The sequence below is a fragment of the Magallana gigas genome, chromosome 8, assembly GCF_963853765.1.
Source record: "Magallana gigas chromosome 8, xbMagGiga1.1, whole genome shotgun sequence".
NCBI lineage: Eukaryota > Metazoa > Mollusca > Bivalvia > Ostreida > Ostreidae > Magallana > Magallana gigas.
The window spans coordinates 23,694,261-23,712,355 of NC_088860.1; the positions used below are offsets into that span (position 1 = coordinate 23,694,261).

Below are 18,095 nucleotides of genomic sequence, written 5' to 3' on the forward strand. Positions count from 1 at the left end.
GAAATATTTTTTGTGTGACCCTATTCATCTTTCGCACATGTATACGGGAAAGGAACGCGTGTTAAAACGGAGAAACTCAGAGAAGAGAAAAATGAATGAAATTTGAATTCTAACAATATTTTTAAAACAAAGTTTTTCTAAGAAATAAGGAAATGCAATGATTTAAAATTCTTAACACTCCAGCATTACATAATTGTACACACTCAGTATTTTTCAGTTCATCAATAATTAAAAGCAATGTGATATCATCATGCTGATATTTTATGTAAAAATGTTAACACATAAATTCAAAGATTAAGATTTCTTCGTATATGGATCCGCTCCTTGTTCATAAAACGTGTGTGATATCAGATGGCTGTCACATGTACATATATACAATGTATATATGTTAGAGGTTTTCCACGTTGGAAAGAAAGCCCGATCAAGTGGGGGATTTTGAATAAGACATTTGCAATTAACGCGTAACAAGAGACCGTCGAAGGGTTCGATTTAAACAAAACCCTATCAGATCTAAGTATTATATGTGGACATTTAAATGGTTAAAAAGACATCATTCATTATCAACATTTATCTCGCAAATCATGAACTAAAAGTTTGGTAGACAGCTCATATTATGGATTCAAAGCCCACTAACTTGAAAAACAAGCGTATGTAGTTTTGAAAACCGTTAATGTATTTTTGGAGGACCGTTTTTAATTACATATAGTAAGTATATTATGGGGACAGCAAAAATCGGCATGTCAGAATGACCTGTCATCCTGGGATAACATTGGTTCTGGTCATTATTGCTGGTAAGTAAACACTACATATATATTCAAAATATGCAATATCATATCTAACAGCGCATGTATCTCTTATACCATATGGAATAACACTTTTAATTTTTTTTTATAAATAATAATTAATATTTCATTTCTTTAAAATGTTCATTCGGTGACAACTTTCAGGGTGCTATGCGGGAGAGCAGTGCTCGTATAAGTACGAGGGTGGGGGCAGTGAGAAACAGCTGTACTGTGAGGTCTCTTGCTGTGGCACCTACTACAAACGCTACTGCTGTACCGTCACATCGTGAGTTTGATTACCACTAAACACACGATTTATCTATCTGTACCCTCAAATAAAAATATGTCAGAAACAAGCATTTACATTGTATTCAAATCCATTATAATTTTTTAGAACAATAGAATAGATACATTCAACGGCCTGTTCAAATATCCGGACGCTTCACCTATCCGGACAATGTTGGACGGGGAATAAAAGTGTTCGAATAACTGAGGCCCCACTGTATTTTCACACTCAAACAGCCTCTGTCATTTATGGGTCAATGATTTAGTTTTGGTTGTTTGATTCGATATGCGTAATAAATTAATCTATTACTAGTATATAATACGTATCATAACTTGATTACATTTAACATAAAGGAATGAATTTATTTTGTTACATATGTTATACATGTACGAGTAAAACATGATTCGGTACAAACTAAGATTTATAAAATAATACTCCATATAGTGACACCTATCTCTCTTTTTTTTCTAACCCCTCAGAACGGCCCTCTATATCGGCGCTGTGGTGGGAGGAGTGGTATGCGTCATCCTCATCATCGGCATAGTGATCTGTTGTGTGTACAAGGGAAAGACTCCGGTCAGGCGCCATCGCCATGTTAACAATGGTAAACTATACACACAGAGATCTAAAATAGAATATACTAATACTGTGTAATTATTAATATTCGTTGAACCCAATATTAATGAATTTTTGTGGATACTTTTGACCCATAAAGTAAACTATAAAATTCAGTTTTTATTAATCATACTTAGAGCAAAGCAAGCAAACTTTAAAAAAAACCCACAACCCCAAAGATATAATCATAATCTCTTATATACCTTTTCTTTTTCCCCCAGGTAATCGTCCCGATGACTTCCAGTGTGCAAGGATTTACTTTAACGACTCCCCTAAGCCCCCACCCTACTCACTCCATTACCTCCACCCCCCGGAGTACCACGAGGATCCGCCCCCGCGGTACATGACGCCCATCCCCACACCTGACTATAACACTATCCCAAGGACGACGGCAGACGACCACATGTGATCCACTGACCCTTGTGCTTTCTGAGCTTTTTATTCCGATGTCTCTATGCTAGAGATCAAAACTCTATTGTGAAAGTGACATGTACTTCAGTGCCTCCGATGTATGCTGGAAACTTTTATCTGTGTATCTTTAAATGATGACATGTACCTTTCATTCATATATATATATATATATATATATATATATATATATATATATATATATATATATATATATATATATATATATATATATATATATATATATATATATTTATTTATTTAGCGGCAGAAGTGATAAGTAACTGAAATTGACACGCCTTATTTAACGATTGGTCAAAACCTACAGCGACCTATATAGGAAAAATCACGAACTGCACGAAATAATCATGATGATGTCAGACTTAAAGTCTCACAGGAGACGATTTGGCTGTTTCTTTAAGTTAACGTACTTACGTAAATTAACAGTAATTCAGTTAATTTTACTTACTTTTCCTAATCAATTTATTAATTAGTTAAAAGAAAGATGTAAATATAAACAATAAATTGCTTTCTTTAATGATTCATGCGGGTTATGAAGGTAGCGATCGTAGCAGAAAATTTTTACATTACCCGGTAACGCGGATTATGTATTTGTTCTGCAATGTCGCTACCTTCATATCCCGAATAAATCACCAAAGAAAGCATTTTATTGTTTAGATATACATGTAGTATATGCATATGTATACAACGGTATCCTTCATTATAAAAACCCAACCTATTGACACGAGGAAAATATAGATATATTGATGTATTGCTTCTCCACTTAAAATGTCTACTCAATCATCAATGAGACATTTTTAATAAATGATTTTTTAAGAACAGAGAAAAGTTGGATTTATATCAGCATATTTTTTACATCTACCGAGTATGATTTCCTCTATTTCTTAGGGAAGCTTATAAATGTAGTTAATTCATAGCTCTATAGAAAATAACAAGACTGAAATCTACACGCTCTGTTTATCTACTGAGCAACATAGGAAAAATCATGGAATGCACGAACTCATCATGATGATGTCATACTCAAATTCCGATTGGAGATGATTTGGCTTTTTCTTCTACCTAACGTATTGATGTACATTAACAGTTATTTAGTTAATTTAACTTACTTTTTACAATCAATATATCACTTTGTTTAAATGAATGACGTAAATATGAAGAATACTATATCCCGCGCAAGCGCGTGAATTATTGCAACTTTTATATACATTAATATAGAAAATTGTGTCATGTTGTATTTATGGGGTGGCAGTATTTGCAACATTTACAACGACAGCGTTGTCATGTTGTAAATTTTGTATTTACTGCCACCCGCTTAATTCAAAATTTACAACATTACACAGTGCTTTATTTAGATCTACATGTACATGACCTTAATTTTGATCTTTTTGTTTCGACTGACTTCAAAAAATTACAAACTTTTTTAGGGAGTGGGTGTATAGTGCGCCTTATTTTTCTTCCAAACATATTTAGATTAAATCTCAATATAACTTTTATCACAGTCCCAAATAAGAATTTCACTAAAAAGACTGCCATCCTCTCCTCCCCCACCAATTCAACTTCCCAGTTTTATGCTACATGGTCATCTATTCAAACAGACGTAACGAAATAGGTTCCCGGTTTCCAAATTAATATACGTAAGGTTTACTACCATAAAACTGTATACATGCATTTTAAAAACGCTAGTATATAATTATATAAATTATTTTTGCATATCTTTAGCCAAAGTTGTCTGATTATCATACGATACTCACTGATGATATAAAGCAAACTTTCGTGTTGTATTTTAGGATTTTGTTTTAATATATAAATCATAACAAACCACCAGTCTCATGATTCTTGGTATTCTTAGCCCAGTAGTAACACTACTTCATACATGTCGACTCTAAAATTTTTAAAAAGAAAATGAAATGCGTGAAGTAGAGGTACCTGTCATATTGTTTTATAACAGTAGGTCAAATCAAATTATCACTAATTACTTAGTGAACAACTCTGTCTTTGCCTGTGACGCATGCAAATACCACCTCAAAGTATTTGATGGTCACAGTCGCGATCAAACGTACATTCCAATATTTGGAATGCGTGTCACTATAGAGTTAGAGACCAACTGCCATACGACGTGTAGCCTGCGGGACAGTTCTGTAACTGACTAGTTACAAATTTACTGTCTATTTGAGGTAGCTCTGACAAGTATATGACGACAAGCACTCCAATTTGCCACGCTTTTGATCCATATATAAGTATAACGTAAATCCCCGACTAAAATAGTAGTGTTTTATACAAGGAATCATTAAATCTACATTCTGGTATACATTGAGGCTTATTTTATAGCGTCTAGTATTCAGAATGCTGATTAAAGTTATTTGTTACACCACAATTTTATGTAAATGTTATTTTATAAAACTTATTTTCGAAGAAATCTTACAAAATCTATTGAAAAAAAAGAACGACAAATACATACAACAAAATAATATTCCCACGTAGCTAAAATTCTGAAACTAGCTGAATCGAGATTTTCACACCTGAGTGAGCATTGAGTATAGTCTGTTCTAGGTATAGAAATCACCTGCGATATTTAAGCATTGAATCATTATTTTTTGAAAGATGTGGTCTCATAACTGCAACGGTGTGTGCAAACAAATTTTCATAACGCGCTAGCTATTTTTTGAAAGATGTGGTCTCATAACTGCAACGGTGTGTGCATACAAATTGAATAACGCGCGCTATTTACGTTTTTTCATATTTATTCCCTTTCCGCAAATATCATTTCTTTTTAAAAATATCTGTCTTATTCAACGAGTAATGCGCAATTGACGAAAGAGCCACTGGAATAGCCGTATTATGCTGACAAAAATAGTTCACAGAGTTTTAAATTATAATTACACAATTTTTACTTTTCTATGTAATTTTATGAATATATACTAAGAAATTAATCAATTGAATTCATTAAGTTGTTAAAAAATATTTACACCAATGAAATGTAAAACAGTGTAAGTATAATATTAGGTCGTGATCCGGTTTGAAATCGCGAAGAGAGTCAGTCACGTTTTCCGAGAAATACTAAAGGAAGACTAAATGTATTCATACGCTCCAGATTTGGTGATTGGGTCTTCTGTGTTATGCGTAAATATCACTCAAATCAATCAATGCTATTTAATAGGGGGAAAGAAAGTGAATGTAAATATATAGTAATATATTCTTGACAATATGGATCTACAGTGTTATAAAAATTAAGATCTAAGTTCTATCAATTATTGAAAGGTTTTATATCTACAGTATAAATTGAATAATAAAAATAAAATTTAAAAAAATGAAATAAAAATTAATTAAATAAATTTAATAGGCCTGGCAAGCAATTGCTTAAATAAACAACACACCGTAGAAATTGATTGCTTAATTAGATCATATGAAATTTCAATCAAACAAATGCTCAATTTAATTGTCTTTAAATTTCATTAAATGCTATACCATTGACTATCTTTAATATACATGTACATTAAATGTAGTTTATGTTGTGTTCTTCTAAGATGTAAAGGTTCCCAGCCCAGTTCATCATACAAACATGATTTAGACAGTGTTCAGGGGTAGACCAGGGGAGGTGAAACCTCGCCCATCACGAACAGTTGACCTCCCCAGTTAGGCATTCAAGAAGAAGACACATAAATGTAATATTTAGATATTATGATCAATGTCTCAACCGACTAAACCAGGGTTATACTTGATAGTAGGACAATCCTGCTAGACCTATACTTTGAGGGCCAGAGGATAGGACTGGTGTTCCCCTTCAGGGAAAGACTATGTTGGGGGGGGGGGGGTGTCTATAATACGAAACTGGTATAAATCTTATTTGAATATGAGACTATCAATATTTGCAAAAAAATGCATTTGCACATCCAAAAATGTATTTAATTACGATTTAGCTTTTTCTACAAAAAAAAAAAGAACAGTATAAACGAAGTAAAATGATTGAAGAAGAATTATCATTTGTATGATAAATTTAAATGGGGAAGATTAAAAGGGGAGGGCATATTCAAGACTGAAAGGGGCAATCACTTATCCACCTTTAACCCCTCTTCTGATAGCATTGATATCATGGTTTACCTATATGTACCTATATAGAGCCTGACCTGCACAAGTACCTGCTATCGTATGTCATATGATGTCATGAGGTTTGTATAGATTCATTTACAGTAGATACACCAGGTAAGATCTCCATCCAACATGATGCGGACTGTGGCGTTTCTTTTGGCAGTCTTTTGCGCGGCAGTGTGTGGGTACGGAAAAGACGTCAGACAGTGCAAATACACGGACGCCTCGGGGAAGACCTATGACTTAAGTCCTCTCGTAAGCACGTAAGTTGCAATTGGCTATTATTTAAATTGCATATGTAGTATACGTTATTATACGACTAGAATGTGCTTTGTGGTTGTTTTTTTTTAAAAAACAGTTTGAAAAGCATTATTTTAATGAATAAGAAACAAGCAAAACCAACTGCATCAATCAGAGAGAGAGAGAGAGAGAGAGAGAGAGAGAGAGAGAGAGAGAGAGAGAGAGAGACTTATTAACGATGGTCTCCGATGTCTTATTCAGAAAGCCTTTCATATGGACGCAGACACTTTACGTCATCAGTAACAACAAATGGGACAACTTAGCAGCAGACGACACGATGAATGTCACAATCCAATTGTCTGTTTGTCGTAATGAGCGGTCCATGATCAGTAACAACTGCAATACCAATGGGTCTATTTATACGGTAAAATTTTAACATGGACAAGAATGGTACCGACATCGTCGCCGCCTTGCTCCACCTATATAGTAGTAGCGATGCGTAATACGCCCTCTAGTGAGATGGTAATGCGCATGTACCGATGGTACCATAATTATGTAATTTTACTGAAAGCAGTTTAAACTCCTTTTTTTATTCAATTTCAAAATAACCTTAAAAAATCAGTAAATGCGATAGAACCCGACTAGTCTTGTTATCAATAATTTTGTGTACCATTCAAAAGTATTTCTGGGCCCCACCCCCGCCCCATTTTTTTTTTTTTTTTTTTTTTTGCTTTTTGCGTATCCTTCTCAAAAATCTTTTTTACCTTTCGACAAGGTGGACAAAACTAACGGCTGCATAACGTGGGGAGATGCCGAGGTGGCAGCCTTTGACCAAAACCCATACAAAGACGGTAATTCTGAACGGGTGTTTATTCCACTACATATTTTAATTCTGAACATCGCTATATATAACCAAGCATCGCGATGAATTATACATGCAAAAAAAAGTAATTTGTTGTATTTTTGTCTTCTTTTTTTTCAGGTGTGTTCCTACAAATGTTTCACGGCAGCGTAATAGACCACCCTACCAAATATTCGTCGAATGTCTACTTCGTTTGTAACCCTAAAGTGGACGTTCCCAAACCTGTGATGGAGCACGTAAAAGTTGGAACAAACCAAGCCCATTTCAAAGTAGAGACGAAATACGCTTGCTAAAAGACATCATTTGAGGAATTCTGTAGATACGATACTACATGTAATATTTAATTATATGTGTTAGTTTTTTAGTACATGTATATGTAGTACCTGTACTGTGTTGGAAAAAATCCGAATTTCAACTACAATGTATATAAAAACTGAAATAAAGGATTTAAAAGTATCAAATGTAATTGAATCTGCATTTCACTGAATTGCACTTTTGCAATTAAAATACGCAAAATTGGCCATGCGCGCAGACTAGTAAGAAATATATATACTTATACGTAAATGGAAAATTATGTTCTGTTGTTTAAAACAACCAATCATGCAATTCGATACTTTTGAAAAGCGGCGAAAAGTTGAAAACAAGGAACTGTGAAGGAGGTAATGTACTAAATGACGAAAGGAATGGGAGCATTTAGTGAAAGTCATTACATGTAATAGCTGTTGAATATTTCGACAAATATGATAAATTATGGGAGATTCGTACGAGCCATATCTACAGACTAGCGATATTCAGGATCTGACCGCCCCTCGGCTAGGGAGCTTACTTTCCAGCGGGTTTTATGGTAAAATTTGACTTTAAACTTGTATTTCTTATACCGTAACGTCTAACGTCGATAAAAAGATCAATCTGATAAACTCATAAAAATGTTGTGTCGTAACGTTATCTCTTAGAAATTAACAGTAAATTATTAAGCTTTCGTAACAAGATAACTATAAAATATTAGAAACACGCTCTTTTTCTGTAATTTTTGTAATTTTTTTTTTTTTTTTTTTTTTTTTTTTTTACATTTTTGCAATCCAACATATTGACACATATAATTTTATACAGGATAAATTATATAGGATTTAAATGTAAACATGGCGTATTTTTTTTATGTTCAACATTAATCTAAAAAATACCTCATTTACACAGACATATAACTTTTCAGCAGAATACAAAAATACAATCGCGGTAGATTCATTCATTTCCGACTCCACTGTAAAGCATTTGTAATTTTTTTGTGGCACAAAAAAAAATTACAATTGCTTTGAAAAATGATTTAAATTTTGAACAATCAACAACAAAATGGAATAATGTTGAATTATTCCCGCAGACGACTCATATGAAGGAGACCGCCAAGAAGTACCTACTGAGAGCGGAAAAGCGTTACCTCTAGCAGGCAAGCATTTAGAAAGTTCTATTTTGACAAGCAAGAATAAATGTACTGAAGAATAAAGAAGTATGCATAATAAGAATAAAAGCGAGATACATTGACTTTTGGCGGTAATTACCTTGCATAAAAAAGACCAAACAAAAATCGGTATTGGTTTCTTTTGGGTAATTAATATGTTGATTAATGTCATATCAACCAAACCTAATTTGGCAATGGCAATACATGTGGTCAATTCGAAAAATTCCTTTTTATAATTAAGTCAACTTCATTTAGCATCAGTAGAAATAATCTATATGATCCTAAAGACGCAAGGAAGATTCTTGCCTATGCATTTAAATAAGAAAAATATTAGCAATTTGTTTAAGGATGGGAAACACAAAAGTAGTTTAACTCTTGTGACCACCTTGCCATATAATTTGATAACTTTTTTTTACAACAGAGGATGTCATCGTGCGTCGAAATTACATTCTCCTTAAAGACGAACTGTCAGTGGGGTGGATCCACGATTTTCTGCTTCAGCACGAGGTCCTCTCCCAGCGTGACCTTGAGGACATTTATAGCGGACTCAGACCGAGGCATGTTCAGGTGGACATACTACTGAAACTTCTGCTTCGTCACGGGAGGTCCGCCTGTAGCAAGCTTATCCAGATTTTACCGGATTGTGGATATAGTCATATTCTCGATGTGTTTCACGAAACAATAAATTTTAAAACCAAAGAAGGTAAAATACGACAATACTCCAAAAATGTTTCATTGTTTCCGAGACAATCGTCACATGCGCATCACTACTTTAAAAACGATCAAGGCGAAACATCAGGGACTATTGACAATATTCGTTATAAAAGAATTCGCTATAATCGTGTTCGATATAATAGTGTTTACTGTATTTCACACAAGTCTGATACTAGTGTATATATTTTATGATTTTAGACTGGATGAAATACCAATCAGAAATCCGAGTTCATCAAATAGAAATGGAACACTCCTTCCTCTCCAAAACCATTGAGCCAGTGTCAACGGCCGACTTCGTTCTGCAGGAGCTCGAAGCAGACGCCTATTCCATTGATGACCACGACCAAGTCATGAACGAGGTCTCAAAATCGAGGCAGTCCAGAGTCCTCCTCAGACAGGTCGTGAACTATGATGGCGTAGTTTTGAACTGTTTTCTCTGCGCAGTTGATCAGATCCGACACATTTTACCCGGAACCTCCATTATTAAACGTTTAGAAAACGCAAACCTAGCAAAGGGTTCGTGAATTATGTGTTCAACAAATCATTGTTTTCGCATTTTCTCCAGTGTATATTTTGATAATTTGCTGAATATGTAATATCAAGAACTGCACAGTTTAATAATTATGTAGTGTATAAACGTTATACATGTACATGCATTGACCTGTCATTGTTGTTCCACAGGTAATGGTCGCAAAAAAGTCGGCGTCTATTTCCAAGACGAACACCTAGTGACAGTCGTTGATCGTAAGACAATCTTTAGTTTAAGATCCTCAAAACATGTGTATATAGCAATTGCACTTAACTAATCTATTCAGTGAGTAATATTGTTGCTGCTGGAACACAGTTTTGTTTACTTTTAGTTAACTATGATGATGAACGCAGAGACCACGTGATCATACTCAAATTTGGAAATCAAAAGAAGCGGGCAACACAGGAGCTAGAGAATGTCTTAGTGCGCAGAATCCAAAGTGTGGACACCGAGATCGACGAGCTAGCCAACAGATTCATGCATATGAGCATCCAGGATGGTCAAGCAGGGTCCGTGGTTATTTACATGAAAGCTCTGACCGACAGTGCGGCAGAAAACCTGGACAAACATCATCTCAAAGCGTTCATACAGAAGGTCCTCCAAGACCCGGAAGTGAGCAGACTGCTTCCGGTCGGAACCTTTAATATCCAGGTGGAAACCATCACAAGTGGATTTGTCCAAGGTTCCTTTCTTGTACAATTCTTTCGAAGATTTGAGCTGACCATCCATGATTTTTTATATTTACTATTGGTTTTTTTTCCTCTTCAGAAGAGGTATGGAAGATAGACCGAGACTCTCTGACAGAAATACTGACAGACAACAGACCAATGCTAGAGGACGAGTTGGAACCTTTCTGCTTCCTTCAGCGCTTTCAACAAGACCAGATATTCTCTCAGGATGAGATAGAATCCATTCGGAAGCACGGCAGCAGACGATACAGAGCTAACGAATTCCTGCGGCTCTTACAGGCCAAAGGAGACCCAGCGATGGAGGTGTTCATGGATGAGATGAGGAGGAGAGGGGATTCTTACATGTTACGACAACTTATCCCCTCATCCCCGTCAACCCAGTGCAAAGGTAAACCTGAAAATGCGAGATTCACTACAAAAACATGCACGGCACTCATTCCATGAGCTTTTATTAAAGATATTCTAAACGCATTAATTATATGATAATTGATTAAACCTTCAAGCCAAATAAGACAGAGTTAGCAATTCTCAAAACGTATAAATTTTATTTTATCAATTTATTTTAAAAAAAAATCCATTTTCCTAAATCGAGCGAGAGTTGCCTGAACATTGTTGTGCATCTTGCATTAGATTCGAGTAAAATTGTTAATTTTTATATTTTGAGTGCATATACACGTATTATATCCCTTGTGGATTGACAGAGTGTTTGCGGGGAGCCATTCTAGACAACTACGAGGGTATCCGTGACGAGATAGACGTAAGGGTGACGGACTACACGGACCCACCCTGTCACTCTGCCCATGCACTGTACAAGGACAGCAGCGAGAGGTACAGGTCCCCGCAGGCTCTCCTCAAGCACGTGCTGGAGTGCGACATGGCCCTGATGCGATTCCTCAAGGTCATCAGGTCAACGCCGATAGCTAAGCTTACCCAGTCTGACTGTACTTGTCAAGGTAGATTCAAAAATATCAGGTGAATCAAAGGTGTATTGCTTGGACATTAGGTATACTCATTTTTAACACTTTTTTTTGCATTAGGTTTTAGGGAATTGACAACCCGGATCCAAAGAAAGAAACGCATCTACAACTTTAGAATTTCCTCAGTGTTGATGAAAGGCAAGTTCTTCATCCCTTTACACATGATCATGGTTTGCAACTTACATATTACAAAGTATTTTTAAAACATTGTGTCATAAAGAAAATTTGACCCCTATCATTGACCTTGACCCAATACCGACCTTTTACTAGCCTTAGAATTAAGTATTGATTATTCAAACAAATATAAAGTTACAAGATAGAAATAGTAAATAAGTTTAATATTTACTATTTCTATCTTGTAACTTTATATTTATATAAAGCTGTAGATGCGTTTCTTTTAAAAATATAATTCTTCTTGCAGATAATCCACACCAGAAGGAGCAGTTGGTCAAAGATGTTTTACCAGCACACACGGGAAGATCCCCACATACACACAGTATGTGCCCAAATAATTAAGGAAGAAAATTACAAGAAATACATCACCATCAGATGCATTTGTTTTTAAAACAGTTTTGAATGTTTTCTCTTATAGAAGCTGTTTCAAGAGAAAAACCCGTATCAACCAAGAAATTTGTGCTTGCTAAAACCCTTGACTTGGGCATTGAAAGAGTACCACTGACCACCTTTACGCCACTGATCCAAAGATTTCCTACGAGCAAGACAAAACCTTCCAAACAGAAAAACAGCAAAACTGTGAAGAAATAAGGCCACTGGAATGAAAACTGATGTGTTCCTCTGTTTTTTTTTATCATTAACAGCTGAAAACATGAACTTAACAACTTGTTTAATGTTTGTATATATAACAGAATTATCTTCTTATGCAACAATAAAGTTACATAACTGCCTGATATATCAGTAAATTGTGTTCTGCTACATTCCATCTCTCCCTCTTAGTCACAATGTATATGTATGTACTTTTACGGAATTTATCACTGACTGCTGTTCACTGTAAGAATTCTCCTTTTCCTCTCCGACTCCATGGTTTTAGCTTTCTCCCACATGCTTTGTGTTGGTGATGTCTCCAGAGCACTTAGTGACAACAACCTGTTAAAATGTTGATAATAGACAGATGTAGTGTTCGATCATGACTTCTTTCTCAAAATACACAACAAAGAAACTCAAATCCCAGTAAACTTAGCTGCAGTAATAATCAACTTCTCTAATGGTAAAAAAATCATGTAAACATACCTGACTAAGTTCAGCAAGGTATGGAAATCTTCTACTGTCATTGATTTGTGATCGGTTTTTCTCATCTCCACAAAATCATCTTGAATTGCCTGTAACAAACATAAGTTGAATATGAATTTTCAAAATCTGCTTTACAATAATAAGTAGTTTTTAATGCAGTTCCTTAAAGAAAACACTGTCATTTTTTTAAGCTGAGCTTTGATATCTTTGATATCTTGAACATATATATCTCGAATATTATGGACATTTCAAAGTATATTTTGAGTTCTAACCACTGTTTCTTTTAGTATTTTATCCTCATCTTAGAATCCTCTAGTATCTTGAAAATTTTACTAGGTCCCAGTTTGAGATAACAATGTTTGACTAAATATATGACTATATATGTGACTATATATATGACTATGTATATGACTATATATATATGACTACATGTATGACTACATATATGACTATATATATACTTCACCTTCTGCATGTTGTCATCAATGGTGTACTCCAGCAGTTTACAAATGGTCAGGTATCTCCTCACATGACTCAGGAACTCTGGGGTGAGTACAACGTCTAGCTGGGAGAAATGTCGCTGCAGACTCTCAATCTTGCAGGCTGGGTTCAATGGAACTAGGCAGTCACTCTGTTAAATATGAGAATTTTCTTGTTTTAACGATCAATTTACGCAGGTACCCTAACCATGTTAAAAGAAAAGTCAAGTACTGCATTTCAATCATCTAATAAGAGTGACAATTAATCTATACATATATTTTCATGGGAAATAATGAAAATAAGAAATATCAAGGAATTTTGGATAAAACATACATCACTCTGTTTAAATTTATAGAAATTTATGGGTAAGTATGATTCACATACCGGTAAAATGGACTTTGCTTCAGATAAAATCAAAACTGAGATATTTGACAAGAAGTCCTGTCTGTGAAACTGGAAATCATATTCCACCTTCTGCCAGCTGATCAAGTTCCCTAGAGCCGTGATGTTCTTCACACCTGAAATTCATTAAAACATTCCTTAAATTAAAATATAAAATTCTAGAATTGACTACAATTCAAAGTTGTCACAGAGATCTTTTATTCCCTTAAGGATATAAGATATTTCAAAATAACCTGGTTGCCTACGGGAATATCACAGACAAGTTTTTATACATTATGGTAAGTAGCACATGTAACAGCAACACTAACCCGCTGACTCTAGTTGACCTGGCTGTAGCTGTGTCTCGTCAATGATGAGCGAGGTATCGGCGGACAGCTGTAACACCCCACTCTTCAGTCTGTTTGCCGTGTAGTCCTTCTCGGGGCACAGTCTCAGGTTGTTCATGTTCTCAATGGACAGCGGAAGAAAATGGCTCTGTAATAACAAATGAACTGGCTTAACATTTTACCCAACACATCCAAGCAAGTACATGTAATTCTATAACAAAAAGCTGTATTCGAAAAGGGAAAGAATGGTCGGTAAGAGCTGCTTGAAAGGTTTAAGAGAAATATGTTTCTCTAAAACCAAATCAGCATCTCCATGTAGAAGAATAATATCACAATAGTCAAACCACAATGGCGAAGAACAGCCTAGAATCTACTAATGAGATATGCATTGTTTACCTTGGTAACCAGAGCCTGTATAAAGGTGTGGATCAGTTGTCCATACTCCTTAGTCGGCGGACAGTGAGTCAGATTCAGACTGAACTTTCCTAAAGGCATCACGTCTGCTCTCCCATACCTGAACAGTGAAAAACAAAGTAAAACAACCCTATTTTGTTCAATCAACTGGGATCTATTATCACAGATACATTCAGATACCCTTGTAATACACCTCAAATTCTAGTAAATCTGCAGTGAAAAACAGTGCATGTATTTTTGTGTAGGATGCACAATACTTTTGTAGTATTATTTACCTCAGTAGTCCCTCTTACACTTACACAGAAGAGATTAGGTGACACAGGAAGTATTCTGCTGCTAGGGAGTCTCCCAGCATCACCTGCTCGAGGGCGGACAGGATCTGACGTCGCAGCATAGAAATCTCTGTCCTCAAGGAACTTACATCTGCATCATAAGCAAAATAATTTTTGAAAATTATCAAAATACACATTAATATTTTTAATAAATAAGGGATAGATATAAGTTCAAAGTCTAATAAGTAAGAAAGAGAAATAAATAAATCTCCTATGCTCTAGAATACTGACATCAATGTTATTGTCCCTACCAGAGTTAAGTTTCGCTTTCTCTGTTGGTACGTTGGGATTGTTGTGCTTCAGTTTGAGATGGATGATGGAGTGAAGTCTGGGCACTAGGGATGGTGGAGGAGCGTGGGCATTCCTCTCCTCCATCGGTTCCTCATACCCATCAATGCTGCTCTGTGGTCCATCCGACCTGTTGACACCAAAATCATACTTAATGTTTAAAGTTAATGTTTATAGGAAATTCATCATTTGAAATAATTGATGTATGAGATAACCCCCTTCTTTAAAAATTCTTAATCATTTACTTGTTTTCTTCATGGAAATGAGCCAAAGCTGGATCAACAGATAGAATGCCAATAAATTCCACTGAATCATTCACTGCAAACCCATCCATTTCTTCATAAATCTGTTAAAACAATGCCATTACAGTGGAATAATGATCTATTGATACTTTGCTGTCTTCAAAATTTTTCAATAAACAGTAAATAGCATAATGAAATATAAACTAAATAGACTCATATTGACAAACACAAGTTTTCTCCAAGTTTAACAAATTGGCAATATGTTTTATATAGCGAATCCTTTTTAATTCTTTTCTGGTACTTTGAATGCATCTCTGGTACATGCACTTTAATTATGTAGATTTATAAACTTGGAATTCAAAGAAGACTCACCTTGACCAGACATGGCAGTCCTTTTTCACCAGGCAGTGGGAAATTCAGGTCTGGGTCAGTTCTAGGAACCGATCCTTCATAAAAGAAATTAAAATAATAATTCATGGAACACAACAAGCATAAGACAAATGTAATACTGTTGATCTTCGTCTTTGGCAACCTCTGCTTATTCAATAAAACATCAAAATATAAAAAGCAATAGAACAAATATTTTGTATGCAACAAGCTTCATAAAAACACTTACAACATATCTGTTGACCCTCACCTGCTATAGCCTCTGTCCGTGGCCGTTTGTTTTCCTCGCTCCTGTTTGCATCCCTTGATTCCTCTTCCATAGGTGTGTCCGACTGTGATGTCTCTTCCTCCTCCAACCCTCGCTTTGTCCTGTTGGGGGTAATGGACGATGATGGAAAACCCTTCTTACCAGCTTTATCAGAATAATCATTCAGTTGTTAAGAAAAAATTGAATGGAAGGAAAAGAGCATCCATGAGGATAATTGTTTATAAAGATGGCTTATGTCACTCAGGTGAGCAAAAGACAGTAGCTATTTTATATACACATCATCAGTCACCCAATAGGAGCATTGTGTAATAAAACATAAATTTTTACAGAGAGAAATATGTAAACTTGAATTTTATAATAATTGTAACCCACAAGAAAAGGATATTGTCTTGACCCAGTCTGTCTCCCCTGGTATAGGCACACAGTATAAAGTCTGTCTCTCCATTGTCACATTGTTCTCAGAATCTGTGTTGATTTCTTGGTGCTTCTGTGAAAATAAATTTATAAAATCAAAATGACTTTCATGAGGTGAAGATTAAATTGTTAACTTACATGCTGATCACATGACAATACACTTCGATCTGTCACAGAGATTCTATTCAAACTCCATACAAAATATTTGTTTGAGGAGTGTTTCATTAGACTTGGATATTGATTTAATACATACGGCACATTCTGCAATGTCCTTGTACTTTCCAGACTTCATGGAGGTTGCTTTTGTGTTGACATCTGATACTTCATACTCGCCCATGTAAAACTCGGGGTCAAACATGTCCTGAATCATACATCTGTACCTCACTAGAGAATTTGGTGGAAGGCAGTGCAAAGGAGTATCGTTGAGGCTAGGAATCTACATTTTAAAATAAATATCTATATATGTATCTCATACTTATTCAATTCCACAAGCATGTGATAAAACATAATGTTAAACAGGTACAGTACTTTACTTAGATACAATTATTGTTCAATACATATAATTTGATAATGCTGTACATGGTTGATTCAAAAGGTGGTTGATTTATAAGCTGTGACAGTTCACTGACTCAGAATCAATTTAACATGAGATTAATTGAATATACTAGCTCAAAGCCATGTCACACTATCGTCCCTTCACTCTTTATTACAGTACATATTAACATTATTTTATAATATTGATTGAAATGGGGATTTTCAGGGAATGTTTTTATTTCAATATACAGGAATTCACACAAGATTACCAATTTTAATCAATTTTGTCTTTGGGAATAAATTATTAGGAACTCTACAATCCGACAACAGAGCCCCTGTGTGCAATAGTGCAATGGTCAGGTAAATATTTATTCAGCAAAACATCAGCAGTTAAATTTTAACAGCTGTTTAAAATCATTATTTTACTTACCCACAGACGAGCTGTCTCTGACTCAGTTTTGCCATGAAAGTATTCTTTGATCTTTTCAGCATCAGCTGATCCATGTTTATCTAAATCAATAACAAAGTATGTATCTGTGAAATATATTCACTACAATGTAAATAATGTCATATGATAACTTCTCTAGCTTTTCACTTACCTGCAGGCTTGCTAAATGTATACAATTTGTGCTCTTTTTTGAAATTTAATTCCTTTAATACTGCCAAACATAGATAATTTGTGTTTAGTAACATTGAATCAAACACAAGTTTGACACAAATTAGCAAAATAAAGGAAGAAGACAACAGAAATATAAAGATACCTGAGCGAGTGTAAGTAACTAAGTTTGATCCATGCACATGTTGATCTAACTATAATTTCTTGGATTATGCTTCATTGTAACAAAAGATACCTATCTTACGAATGACCAAGACGATTACTTAATCTACCAATTCAATAATTTACTAACCATAAAGGCTCTGAACGATCCCAAGCGGGTTCGTTGTCCAATCTTCTACACCTGGCATATTTCCTTGTTTACAAAGAGAATGAATTATGGCGGGAAATCAGGATCACGTGGAGGTCGAATAAGTCGTTCGTTTTCATTTCTTACTATTTTGTTAATAAATAGGGCAAAATAAATCTTGCTGAATTCATTA

At 35.0% G+C, this 18,095-nt stretch overlaps 3 protein-coding genes across 3 annotated transcripts; 2 read left to right on the forward strand and 1 right to left on the reverse strand.

The window, feature by feature from the left end:
- The first annotated feature begins 576 nt into the window (after nucleotides 1–576).
- On the forward strand, nucleotides 577–2,235 carry LOC105325067 (protein shisa-4). The gene is made up of 4 exons (XM_011424449.4): nucleotides 577–791; nucleotides 948–1,068; nucleotides 1,548–1,672; nucleotides 1,905–2,235. Exons 1-4 carry the CDS (start codon nucleotides 746–748, stop codon nucleotides 2,090–2,092), a joined length of 480 nt encoding a protein of 159 aa, XP_011422751.3. The 5' UTR covers nucleotides 577–745; the 3' UTR covers nucleotides 2,093–2,235.
- A 4,031-nt stretch (nucleotides 2,236–6,266) lies between these two features.
- On the forward strand, nucleotides 6,267–12,559 carry LOC105325089 (uncharacterized). The gene is made up of 14 exons (XM_066070392.1): nucleotides 6,267–6,461; nucleotides 6,700–6,862; nucleotides 7,214–7,289; nucleotides 7,421–8,144; nucleotides 8,676–8,741; nucleotides 9,175–9,456; nucleotides 9,666–9,983; nucleotides 10,149–10,211; nucleotides 10,328–10,678; nucleotides 10,765–11,073; nucleotides 11,387–11,638; nucleotides 11,723–11,800; nucleotides 12,084–12,158; nucleotides 12,255–12,559. The coding sequence occupies exons 4-14, from the start codon at nucleotides 8,051–8,053 to the stop codon at nucleotides 12,425–12,427; spliced, it is 2,061 nt and encodes a 686-aa protein (XP_065926464.1). The 5' UTR covers nucleotides 6,267–6,461; nucleotides 6,700–6,862; nucleotides 7,214–7,289; nucleotides 7,421–8,050; the 3' UTR covers nucleotides 12,428–12,559.
- On the reverse strand, nucleotides 12,492–18,013 carry LOC105325069 (mini-chromosome maintenance complex-binding protein). The gene is made up of 15 exons (XM_034473016.2): nucleotides 17,906–18,013; nucleotides 17,428–17,507; nucleotides 16,717–16,899; nucleotides 16,435–16,536; nucleotides 16,032–16,209; nucleotides 15,767–15,840; nucleotides 15,398–15,498; nucleotides 15,116–15,282; nucleotides 14,832–14,955; nucleotides 14,515–14,632; nucleotides 14,101–14,266; nucleotides 13,775–13,908; nucleotides 13,377–13,541; nucleotides 12,911–12,999; nucleotides 12,492–12,766 (listed from the first exon to the last, which is right to left on the reverse strand). The coding sequence occupies exons 1-15, from the start codon at nucleotides 17,961–17,963 to the stop codon at nucleotides 12,652–12,654; spliced, it is 1,854 nt and encodes a 617-aa protein (XP_034328907.2). The 5' UTR covers nucleotides 17,964–18,013; the 3' UTR covers nucleotides 12,492–12,651.
- Nucleotides 18,014–18,095: the final 82 nt, after the last annotated feature.

Excerpts from the sequence above, each read along its gene's own strand:
- LOC105325067 (XM_011424449.4), top strand. The coding sequence starts at position 746 with ATGACCTGTCATCCTGGGATAACATTGGTTCTGGTCATTATTGCTG. Across the intron at positions 792-947 it reads GGTTCTGGTCATTATTGCTG|GGTGCTATGCGGGAGAGCAG; the intron begins GTAAGTAAACAC and ends GACAACTTTCAG. Across the intron at positions 1,673-1,904 it reads CCATCGCCATGTTAACAATG|GTAATCGTCCCGATGACTTC; the intron begins GTAAACTATACA and ends TTTTTCCCCCAG.
- LOC105325089 (XM_066070392.1), top strand. The coding sequence starts at position 8,051 with ATGGGAGATTCGTACGAGCCATATCTACAGACTAGCGATATTCAGGAT. Across the intron at positions 9,457-9,665 it reads AAATTTTAAAACCAAAGAAG|ACTGGATGAAATACCAATCA; the intron begins GTAAAATACGAC and ends TTATGATTTTAG. Across the intron at positions 11,639-11,722 it reads GTCTGACTGTACTTGTCAAG|GTTTTAGGGAATTGACAACC; the intron begins GTAGATTCAAAA and ends TTTTTGCATTAG.
- LOC105325069 (XM_034473016.2), bottom strand. The coding sequence starts at position 17,963 with ATGCCAGGTGTAGAAGATTGGACAACGAACCCGCTTGGGATCGTTCAG. Across the intron at positions 17,508-17,905 it reads GATCGTTCAGAGCCTTTATG|ATAAACATGGATCAGCTGAT; the intron begins GTTAGTAAATTA and ends TTATTGATTTAG. Across the intron at positions 14,633-14,831 it reads TGTCACCTAATCTCTTCTGT|GTATGGGAGAGCAGACGTGA; the intron begins GTAAGTGTAAGA and ends TTCACTGTTCAG.